The 12,289-nt window shown below is 37.6% G+C and overlaps 1 protein-coding gene across 6 annotated transcripts in view; it reads right to left on the bottom strand.

The window, feature by feature from the left end:
- Nucleotides 1-12,289, bottom strand: part of LOC110061971 (prominin-1-A-like) — a 47,076-nt gene that overhangs the window by 28,199 nt on the left and 6,588 nt on the right. For 2 of the 6 annotated variants that reach the window (XM_089285949.1, XM_089285960.1), the window contains exons 2-7: nt 10,006-10,501; nt 7,300-7,355; nt 5,914-6,122; nt 3,684-3,804; nt 2,922-3,084; nt 524-807 (exon numbers count right to left, since the gene is read on the bottom strand). In XM_089285949.1, coding sequence (XP_089142075.1) covers nt 524-807; nt 2,922-3,084; nt 3,684-3,804; nt 5,914-6,122; nt 7,300-7,355; nt 10,006-10,240 — 1,068 coding nt within the window. In that variant the 5' untranslated portion in view covers nt 10,241-10,501. Of the gene's footprint in view, nt 1-523; nt 808-2,921; nt 3,085-3,683; nt 3,805-5,913; nt 6,123-7,299; nt 7,356-10,005; nt 10,502-10,588; nt 10,669-12,039; nt 12,059-12,289 lie in introns of those variants that run through there. The other 4 variants (XM_089285968.1, XM_089285944.1, XM_089285974.1 and 1 more) reach the window with 4 other exon arrangements.

Here is a 12,289-nt window from a genome sequence, read left to right as displayed (position 1 = left end):
CCCAGCATTTGACCATTTTGGGGTTTTGTTATTGTAAAAAATAAATTGACATCAGTTTCTTTATGCATCTGTCCTCTTATCAGTTGATGATAAATTGTATCATAACAGTGTCCAAGTTTACTTTCGAACCACTCGCCTGTAGCTTGTGGTTCCACAGCCACTTTGACAATGTTATGATGCCATTTACCATCAATAAGAGGACAGACACATAAAAAACTGATGCCAATTTGTTAATTTGCAATTGTTACAAGCCAAGCAGGAGCCTGTTCACAATGAACCAATGATGAAGCAAGAGATAGGTAGAGACAAATAAAAGACAAAAGATGGCCTTCATAAGAATCTGGCCTGTGATAGCAATCGACCCTTTCAGTCCCAAGTTCAAAATTTTAATTCTCATTACCAACAGCCATACAGTTCTTTTAAAGTCAGTTCTGAGAATTTAGCAGTATGTCTGGACAATAACACTTAGCTCCTGTATGTGTATTGCGATGAGAAATAAGACAATTTTTGATCAACAACTTACATCATTGGCTGACTTTTCAAAGTCCTGGCTGATGACATCTTCGACATTTGAAAGTTGTCTAGAAACATTCGGAAGATTTGTAAAGTTGGCTTGTGTGTCCAAGCCATCTGTGTTTATTTCATTGCAGAAATTTGGTGGTGGATTTATATCACTGCAGTTGCTCTGAATGTTTGTTAGGTTGTCCTTTGCATCATTCAGTCCTCTTTGAAGATCTACTGATAAAGCTGTCAGGTTGTGGCTGTTGACTGAGATAACCCTCAGTTGATCTCTCATAGTTTTGGTTTCTAAAAAAATGAATAAAATAAAACAAAATAAGGATTTTAGCCAGTTAATAACTGTTATTTTAAAGCATACTTTATTACAAATGTCTGCATGATAATGACACACAGCAAGACAGAGTAAAACACTGTGATTAGATGCAAAGGACAAACAAATAAAATTCTTGCAAAACAACATCATGTGTGTAGCTTAAAACCCTCTTTCCCTAATCAATGTTGGTACTGTTAGTACTCTTTTTTTCAGAAACAAACTTCAGTGAAAAAGAGGCAGCTCTTCTCACAACAACAAAAGGTTAATAAATTATACCACTGTATCAAATGATAATCTTTAATTTCTTACCTATCTACCTCGTCATAGACAAGGTACATATAATAAGTGCAATTTTCAATGTTTGTAAAATTGGCCTTTTCTGCGGCCACGACCCAGCAATAGCAAAGAATGGGGTGCATTGGCTGGTGACATCATTGAAGGACTAACAATGTTTTCCTTCTGAGAAGAATATCAACGAACATGCGATAGCATGATTCAAAATTGTTGCAGAATGCAAGATAGATGTGTTGTTGGAGGGAGTAGCAGTACAACGAGCTTAGGAGAGAGAGCTATCCTCTTACTTCAATACCTCTATCTTGCTGGCACCCATCCAGAAGCAAGAAAAAGACGAAAGAAGTGTGCTGACTTGTGCATAGTTAGACTGAAAGAGGGAGCCATCAAGCAATTCTTTGATTTCGGTTTCGCTGCTACTGTAAAAACCTAGAGATTTTCATGGCCTGTATATTTTTCAGATAGCTTCTTGTGCAAAGCTTGACATTGTTAAGGTAGATAAGACATGAATTTGGGATAAGCTGGGAGCCATCTGACTGTTCTGTTGACACAAGCCTGAGTCTCAAACCAAAATAATGGAAACTAGGTGAGATAATTATATGGCAAATTAATTGCATCACATTTTTTGTCCTCGAAATAGAGAGTTTTCTAAATAAATAGTCAATGACACCTAACTCCTACAACGAGGCAATTAAGATTAGTAAGGCTTGCAACTGCTGAACCAGCTATGTATTTTTGGATTTTATATACAACCACATGCAAGCTACACACATGAGGTCAACAATGCCGCCGAGCCCTTCTGCATACACAATTGTTTTGTTCTTTGGGCAATGAAATATATCTATCTCCATTACAAACTTAAAACCAATCAAGCATTGATAAGTACATGTATGTAAGGAAAGTACAACAAACCATTTAGAATCGGCTTTACAGACAGAGATTGTAGTACTGAAAACAGAATGTGCTTGTTTTTGACTGAAATGCAACACTCAGGTTATTAGCATACGTAAAAAAAGGACTTTGAAAACAAAAGAACAGTGAAGGAGAAATGTATTGTATTATAACACTTCAACTCTTCATCCATGGTTTTAACCTTTATAAGCCAAATGGGCAGGAAAATTGTCAATCGCGACTTGCACTGTGGCGACCCGCACTTCAAATTCGAAAAAAAACATATATACATCGTAGCCGTCCAAATCGTAGCTAAACTCCAAATTGTATTGCTAGATGATACAGTTCTTTCATAAGTCTTGTCCAGTTTTGATAAAATGTGAAGCACAAATGCAAGTACTCCAAATATGTTTTCACAACGCTCAAAACCCAGTCATACTTCTCTTGAGTGTTATCAGCAATGTCCCTTGATGACATAACTACATGTCGAAGCCCACCTAGATCCCACTATGCTTGGTCATGGCAGCCACAAGCCACTGAGTGGCTTCAGAAATTACATCTCTAAATGCCTGAAACATGGGGATTTTATGTGACTGTGTCAATTAAGATAATCTTTAACTAATTCACTAAGGGAAAAATAGAAATTGAGGGGGTTAGTTACACTTTAAAAGTTGTACATGTAGTTAAAAATGAATTTTGTTTCCAAATTATTTCAAACTACATGTAGTTTGATTTGTTAAATTGTATTTTCTTTCACCTTAGAATAACAGTAGCATAACATCGAAATAAGGGAAATTACAAAATTAATCAAACTAGCACATCCCCTTCAAAGAACCAAATCCAGGACTGTTTGAAGAGAAAGAAACCTAAATTACATAATAAATTATAACTGTTATGCAGCGCTCACCTTCAGACAGCTTTTTAACAGCTTCAATGGGTTTAACGGAGACCTGGTCTAATTCTGTCAGTAGTGGGTCACCCACAAGGGCTTCAAGTTGCTCATTAGATATGTCATTTGTCAACTGCTTCGTAACAAAACCAAAGTCATCAACTAACAGCTTCTCGACTTCCTGGGAAAAGAAAAGAGGAAAAGTCAAGAGAAGTTAACATTGAAACAATAAATTTAATGACGGCAATGATGTGCATCAAGAAAATAAAATTAATGAAAATTAACATGCACAAATTATTGTAAATTACAAATAAATTACATCTATGTTAAGAAGGGCATCCTGAAGAAGTGAAACTTAACCATACATGTAATGCAAAGAACAACTTGACAGACAGTGATGTGAAGGTACAGGGTTCAGTCTGTGTTTGAACAAAGCACTTGGCCCATCAAGGCTGCATATGTTATGTGCCTGTGGTTTCATAACACAAAGCAACTACACGTAGGAGTATTTCTACTCTCCTCTGGATGGGATGCTACATGTAATCCATCACGGGGCTATTCCCAGCATATACAAAATTAATGTAATTCACCAGTACCAATTTAAACACTGGGTGGAGAGAGGCAAGCACAGTAGGAGAAAAGTGAGAGAGTGCCCAAGATCTACAGCTGTAGCACAGAACACAATGTGCCCTGCCAGGAATCAAATCCAGCATTCAGAGAGCTAACCATCAGGCCAACAGACATGTACCTCCTACATGTTACATGATTATTGCGACTTACCCCAACAGTCCTGTTGATGAATGATATTGCTTCATTCAAAATGCCTCTTGAAGTGCTGTCCATTTCATCAACGGTTTCACTCATTCGATCATTACATACAAATGTCAACAGCACCCCAGTACTATTGATAAAACACAAAAAGAAATACTGAAAACTGTAGGAATTTATGGCATGTGCAAAATACAACAATTTCAACACATTTCTAGCTTAATGGCTCCAAGGCTTATTGCGAATAAATTGCTATATATGCATTATTCCGTTACAAATTTTTTTACATTGAGAGCCACACCCTGACCCCCTCCCCGTTTTCAATGTTGTAAAGGACAGAGGCAATTTTTAGACACAGGAAATCCACCATATTTGTTTGCGGGAGAGGTAGGCTTTTGTACATTATGCTGACATTCGAGCATTTAAGTGAGGCAAAAGCATTAAGCATTATTCGAGCATTTAAGTGGCATTTTCCTAGAAAAATTGATTTTTTTTCCACGTACAGGAAGCAGAAATAAAAATTACTTTTTTAAGAGAAAAAGAAGACTTAACTTGAAATCGAAAAATTTCAAATGCCGCCCTAATACAGCTGAGTGGCGACTGAGGAGAGGTCAGCTGTAGTCAAATTAAATTAACAGATCATTCAGAGAATTATCTTTTGGTGTATTAAAACTATTAAAAATGTTGCGTCATACTACCTATTCATTTTTTAAGCACCTTGAGCTGTTAATTGTGTTAAGACATTAAAATTATTACAATTTCAAAACCCTATGTATGAGCATGAACCCAGCAATTTAGTGACTTTTGGGGGGAGACCCGGCATTTTAGTGGGGAAATATATTAAGCATAATGTACAAAAACCTAGGGAGGGGTAGTATTGTAGAGCCTGTGACAGGGAAAGTTCATCTTAAGTACACTGTATTCCAAAATAGCAAAGTGTCACACTTCTGTTGTCCATTTGTAGTAAAACATCCGTACAGTTTTAGTATACAGTGCAGCTCAGATATATATCTGTAAATCTACCAACAGTCTATTATGAACGGCATTCTCTGATTGGCTACACTACTCATTATCTATTCTGTTGTAGCAGTGTGCACATGTTAACAAACTGGCGGCTGCTTCTTTCTGTCTTTGAAGTGTCTGTGAAGAGGATTTAGATAACGTTTTGAATGACTAGTAGATTTTTACTAAAACAATTAGTCGGATTATTTGCTCTCGATTTTTATGCATGATAGTTAATGAGGGCGCAATGCATGATAGCTGATGAGGGTGTAACCCTCGTCAACTATCACATACAAATCTTGAGCTCATTATAATCTAATTGTTAAATAGCTTGCCTAAAGGGAAAGCCAGAAAACTGTTTTTTACAATAACTGTCTAATTTCTCGCATGCTGATTGGCTCATTTTTATCATCAATGAGAGTACAGATAGATAAAATAAAACGTTTAGCTGCGGCTTGTGGTTCCACAGCCACTTTGACAAGATTACAACACAATTTATCATCAATAACAGAACAGACACATAAAAAACTGACATCAATTTGTAATTCTTCATATCCTGTACATGGGCACTGCACTCTACCTCTTACACAGTGCTCCAAGCTCAAGGTTTTCAGAAATTGCCTTTTGGTGACCTCCTTCTGTAAAATGGTCGCCACTAAGATGGAACTAGTTTCCAAAATCTAAGCTTTTTCAAAGGACACTATGTGGTAATTAACATGAAACTAATACTGCTGACTACAACATGCCCACATTGAAATCATTCAAAGAACATTCCAAGACTATCAGGTTTCATTTGCAACTGTTCTTTTTTTTTTTTTTTTTTTCCGTTGAACAGTCTTAACTACTGTTCAGGAAAGTAAATAAAAGAAAAAAGACACAGGCAAGACAAACATGCAAAAATTGTTGTTGAATTTGTTTGGCTCTAATAATAGTAATTATACCACAAAACCCTTGTTGTTGAGCAGTCAGCCATTTGTACTGCACTAGTCACCAAATTAGTAACCTGTTTGTAAAATTTAGTCACCAAAATTTATGTTGTTTTTTTTTCACTTGCCATGCATGGCAACCAAAATGGTCGCAGCTTGGAGCACTGTTATGGTGTTTGTATTAAAGAGATTTGACTATATACATACAGGATATCACATGGCAAAGAAACTATCAATATATTTATTAAGAGGCATCTTCTTACTGGACAAGCTATCAAAGATGATTTTAAACTACTACATTCAGATATACTTACAACATCAACAGGGTGATCATCAGCAGAATCACACCAAACACCGCTCTTTTGCAGTTGTTATTCGGGTTATCCTTCTGGGACATCTCCCCACCACATTTCCCACAGAGCCGGCAGCAGCAGAAACAGAAGCCGACAATCGGCATTAACAGGCAAAACAATACACCAATTCCAATCGTAATTATCATTCCCAAGGCATAGCCCAGGATCAGCTGCCGAGAGGAAAAAAACAGAGAGTTCAAACTACATTTAAGAAACACCAGTTCTTATTTTCAAAATTGTATGGATTTACCATCAGTCTCTCACAGGGTGGTGTATTGGATGGTCAGGGAGGGGGGGACGGGCACCTTGATTTTACAGCTTAGCTTTTAAAAAAATAAGCATAAACTGTAGGCCTTGTCTCCTTCATCTTCAGTGTACATGATTAGCAGGGGATGTTAAAAAACCAGTGGACACACTTATTGTCACAAAGAGTAGGGTATGTACTGTAGCTCCTGGTGTTGTGGTCTGGCCTTGTCTCACGGGTTGGTACTTCACATGGGGTTAACCTCATTGCACCTTATCCTCTTGGATAGAATTGTCCAAGAAAAATGGCTATGTCTGTGGCTATGCCATTGTGCATGTTTTTCACTGCCAGACAGATCTACATGTAGTTAAGCCTTTCCTTTACAGCTCACAGGCCAGGGTTGTCATGTACACCCTACACGCTTGTTTACTTTGCTGTCGCGCTCCACCATCCTTTAAGGTACCATTCCCCAAGCTAATCTATTGTTGATGAGTTTAAACCCAGAAAATAATAGGCCTCCATTGCATGTTCATTTGCTCAAAGTTGCAAGAAATCCCTAATAAATTTAATCACAACATTTGTTACAGGTGTGATTTTCTACCAAGACCTGCTTAATTTGCACAATCATTAGACACTGTACATACCAAATTAGGAAACTGCAAATCCAATGATTGTGCAAATTAAACAAAAGCTCAGTCAGTCATTTCTGTATAAAAAACTCCTTAAATAAGAACACCCTATAATAATTATGGCCATAGTTTTGTGGCCCTTCAGTGGTGAGATTTTTAACAGGTCCACTCAACAAAACCTTGTAGACACTGTATGTACCAATGTAACAGCATCCAGAAGGGTTATTTTTACATTATTTTTAATCTGGCCATTTATAGGTTGGCCATATTAAGAAATGACTGTCACAGACTGAGCTCTTGTTTAGGGCCAGAAAAAAGGATGTACATACATGTACATACACTTTATTGAGCATCTCTAAAAGGGTTTTTCAAAGGTTGCCTTCAGGTGGGGCTTCACAGTGATCAGTTTAGAACCACTGAGAATTACAGGACTAGTAACTTTATATTTTAAAATAAGCTACATTTGATACTCACATCATCCTTAATATTAAGGTTGCTTGTCCCATCTACTTTGGCCTTGAGGATAAGATCTAAATACAAATTATAAACAACAAATTAGAAACTATGCTCATATTCCAAATTATCTACAGTGTACTACTGTTTTTTTCACAGTGGGCAAGTGCATTTTGCAGAATCTGAACACTATTTAACACTCCAATTGAATAACAATGTTCAGCAATCAAAAACTATGTTTGAATTGAAGGTTCATTTACCCTGCAAAACTGTCAAGACTATTTTCTTCTTTCCTTGGTTCACATTCCAAATTTTTGGTGGTGGAGTGGAGAGTTTGCTTGAAAATGTAAAGAACTTCAATGAGGTTTATCATCTCAGTTTTTATATATTTTGTATTGAAGGCAATCAGAAAATTTTAAAAAAATGCAAAAGATGTACATATTTTTAAAAGTGAAAGATAAAACTGCTTTGACAATGCCCTGCCCCTGGGCTGACAAATTATGGCAAATAACCTGCCTGGAGACTGGAAATGTTGTCAAATGCATGACAAATGCCTGGGGATCAAAGGAAGGGCTTCAAATTGACAGATCCATAAATAAAATTCTCTATATTTAGTATTAATAATTTCCAGAGGTGAATACAAGATTCAGACATTCTGATAGGTCAAAAAGCTTCGTTCATGATACCATATTCACCATGCTAGGTGGGGGATATAACATTTCTAAGCTTGATTATTCACAGAGATAGTTTGATATTTTTTAATTATCGTATCAAGATGTAGAATGATTCAAGATATAGAAGTTAGCTGGGAGTAACCATGAGCTGGTTAGGAGTGAACTTGATCGAGTTGGGGCGCACTCAGTCAAGTCGAGTCAACGTGGGTGCGAACTCAGTGGGTGTGAACTCAGCGGGTGCAGACTCAGTGGGTGCAAACTTGGTCAGTGCAATCTCGGTGTGCAAACTTGCTTGGGTGCAAAACCTCCCACTGCCTAGATAGAATTTAAGTTGAATCTAACATGCACTCTCATTAGTTGAATTATGGTCACTTAGCAGAAGGTGAATCTATCTATTTATTGTTTAATATTGTTGTCCAGCAAGTGGTAATTAAATAATTGTCACCTGTTCTACCACAAACCAAAGGTCTCCTTGCCTTATCATTTCACAGTTGACTCCACCTTTATAACAAAACACTTACTTACTGGTCCCTTGAAATAGTTTATTTTGTTTTCCCTTGAATCTTAATGTTTCCCAAGACTAAATTGAGAGAAACATCACTATTCTCGGGGAAACAAAACTGTTTTCCTTGTGACCAATAATTAAGTGTATAATGTTCACGTTGCTTAAAATTTGCATAATATTACATAATATTACAATAGATCTTATTGATCTAAAATTATCTTCCAATTAGGATCTTTTGAATCCAAATTTTGGAATAAAGACTTTCAATTTTAAGAAAGGATAGGCTTAATTTTACCTGTGAGCATGTAGCTCTCTCACAGGAAGTAATTTGCAAGTCTCGCTCTCTACCAAAAATAATATTTTCCCATTCCAAAGTACATTGGGCTCTGACTTAAACCATTTTATTACCCCAAAAACGTGACCACTTAATTTTCCTTCAGTGACAACTGAATCATTTTCCCTTGCAATATGATAAAATATTGCGAAGCAGTAGCAGAAAACAATTGATGAGGAGAATATTGTCTTTACATGCCAAAACAAATTATCATATACCTTAGCTGGAATATTTGAGAAAAAAAAAAAACAATTAGATGAACTTTAGACCAAGAACTTGCTTAAAGTTAAAACAGATCAAAGGTTAGGAACGGCCTACTATTAAGCCTAAACCTTTGATCGAATTTTTTTCTAAAATAACTCAAGGCTGATCTTTTACATTGTTTTGTGTCCTGTGCGCTCTGGCTGCTTTCGATTTCCTGATAAAACCTGGAAGAATATCAACTGGAATCCGGCTCACTGTACACGAAACCTCATAACCAAAGAATAATAAAGCAGACGTGATACAAAACCAGAGATCGAGGCGGTTCATATGAGCTACACGGCATAACTTTAATTTGTACAATGTACATGCCACAAATTTGATGGTTCGGGAGTCATTGTCTTATCGTGAAAGTAAATGCTAGTAGTTCGACATTTTGTAATTAAGCTTAGAATACGTAAATTTAAGTCCAAAACATTCCAACGAAAAAACAACGGTGCCAATTTCTTATCCTGTTTAAAACAATGTCAACATCTACATTCCGTGGATCTATAAGGCTTCCGCTAATACGACATGTAAAATGATGGGGGAGATGACAATCCAAGGTCACGAAATTTTCACGCACTTTTCACCGAAGCCCACGCACTTGACAAACAGCTTACTTTTATAGCCACAAGAATCAACTTTTAAGCTTATATTGCACAAAACTTATGTCGCTCCCAGATCAAGCTTAAAGGAAAAAATGAATACAAGAAAACATACTAAGTACCGGACGAAATGAGCATTGTTGCAACACAACATGATGTCACCCGGCCTTGTTGAAAATCTGCATACAAGCACACACGTTCAATGAATTTCTAACATGCTTGTTTAGCTGTCTTCTTCGACATTTTTAAGCTTATATTAAGCCATCCTTTAATATAACCCGTCAGAGAAACCACTTTACTTTGTCTCCCGCTTCAGTGCAAGAAATGAAAGCAAAATAACAGTATACACGGTGGAGCTAAACTTACCGTAAGGTTCCTTGTTCAGAACTGTACTAATGAACGAGTTTGCGAAATCGTACCAAGGTTGAAGGCCTTTCGCGTCGTACTCCGTTTTCAGAGTAGATCCTTCAGAGGATTCTGTGTCGAAATTATCATGCCAGATGATTGTGGTACCGTTGAGCTCCGGTCCTTTACGTTCCTCACAGCTTGCAAGGCTCACGAAGCATATCAAAACAAAAACAAGGAACGAAGATGTCGACATTTTGAAAGCACCTTCCCAAATAACGATGTTGACTTTGGGGCGCAAATAATTCCTTCAAGGCTCGTAAGACCCTCTTTACCACAGCTCTTGTATCCTGTAACACAACTTGAGAAAGCCCAGACGAAATCTTCGGGCACAAAGACCTTCGTGATACTTCGTTTGACTTGGAAGTGAGGCGTCGATTCCTTGGATTATGGAAGCAGCACGTCTCATCAAATGCCTTCGCCAAAGATAGAGTTATTCATGCGTATCTTCTTCACTCTGCAAGGCAAACGTTTAAATTATTTCCTGTTAAGCCGAAGGCAAGGAATATTCTTAACAGTAAATTTGCGAAAAAGATGTATTTACACTTGCTTCTCGTTTCCTCGCCGCGAGATCGCCAAAATATCATGATGGCATTCAAATTCTCAATAACGCACAGGTCGTGTTACGTCACGGCCGTTACGTCACTTTTTATATCATGCCTGATAATAGCTCGCTTTTGTTGTCACTGGAAACGCTCGCCTCCAACAAACAAAATATTGACACCATGAGATATCGATTAGCCGTGGCTCTCAATAGGAAATTTTTTCGTTATATCCGGCTAAAATCATAGCTATTGATGTATACGCATGCATGCGTACTGGAAATGTTTCAACCTTGGCGTAGCGCGGGGCTAGTTCTAGCGACAAGGAATTCAAAGCCAAAACAAAACTAATAAAATGGAAAAAAGATAGAGGAAAATAGTGCACTAACCGGCTTGTTTAATCCCGGAACACAAGATCAAAGATAAGCACATTGTAAAACAATCATTATAGACTCTCAAATAGTTAACGATGGACTGTGACGGTGATCACCTACCTACTTACAGCCGAAAGATGGGCTAAAATTTGAACTGGTAGCTTAGAAATGTATGGCAAAAATTTCACTGCTGGATGAGTAAGGCAGCCCATCCAGAAAGTAAACAAAATTTAAAGAGGCGATATTTATTACGTGGATATTTTTATTTATTTTATCGGGTCTTAAGAGGGAAGTGATCTTTTATGGCTTCACTCCTTTCGAACTCTTATGATTAGTCGTTATAGACTAACCCAGAAGAGATCAGCTGTGGAGGTTATACTAGAATCTACGCGGAACTTTTCCCTCCTCTTGTGTGTTGATAAATAGATCCTTTTGACGTCCTGGCAGCTGACATAACAACATAATTACACAGAATTACGCAAAAAGAAGCAATAATTTTTTTGGCGTCAAAAAGCGAACGGATGGTAGCTTGATCCAAGTGCTTTTTTCATGCTCTGTGAGTCGTCCCCCATCTCAACATTCTTAAGATGCGTTTGTCAAATTACCCTAAAATATCGGGGATAAAACTGACCTCAACCCTTTATCAAGTTACCAGAAGATAACATTTGCACTTTTCTTAGACTACGTCTTGTCGGCTCCAGATCACGGGTTTCATGATGACGAAGTAACAGAGTGAAAGAGAGGCGATGTGAGGTGAAACGATGAAATGTTTCGACCGCTTTATGCGCTCTGCATACCTTCCCAACTAGCACCCTCGTCACTTATGATTTTGCAGAGAAAACGGTCGGATAATCTTTTTTAGGGTATATTTGAGTTTTGGCGTGCAAAGACGGGATGTCAGCGGAAGGATAAGGAGTGATAATTTGCAATTTCCGTCGACTTCCGATCAAAATAGATGCTTAATATTAATTCTAAATCTACACCATGCAATGGGCGAGACAATCAGGGTTGAAAATGTCATCTTAACATCCGACTCAGATGATAGACCATGTAAGGGACGTCTTAGACGTATGACATACCTGAATATTGCAATATAGCTACTCTCGTCTCGGTGAAGAATGCACAGAAGGTTACCAATATTTCTTGAATACTAGGTTCTGCTTGAAATAACTTTGACTGCATACCCACGGGGCTACTTTTCCCAGTCCCCCACTGTTGTCACTATTTCTTCGTGAAACGCCGGCTCAATGTATATGCTCTACTTACGTGTTGTTAAGAGCTATTAGTGACCGCAGCCAATAACAATGAGGTTAGTGAACCCGCAAAAGC

This window comes from Orbicella faveolata, unplaced genomic scaffold (assembly GCF_042242905.1).
Source record: "Orbicella faveolata isolate gen_17 unplaced genomic scaffold, um_ofav_v1 contig_1, whole genome shotgun sequence".
In the NCBI taxonomy this organism is placed as follows: domain Eukaryota; kingdom Metazoa; phylum Cnidaria; class Anthozoa; order Scleractinia; family Merulinidae; genus Orbicella; species Orbicella faveolata.
This window is presented reverse-complemented; position numbering and strand designations above follow the sequence as displayed.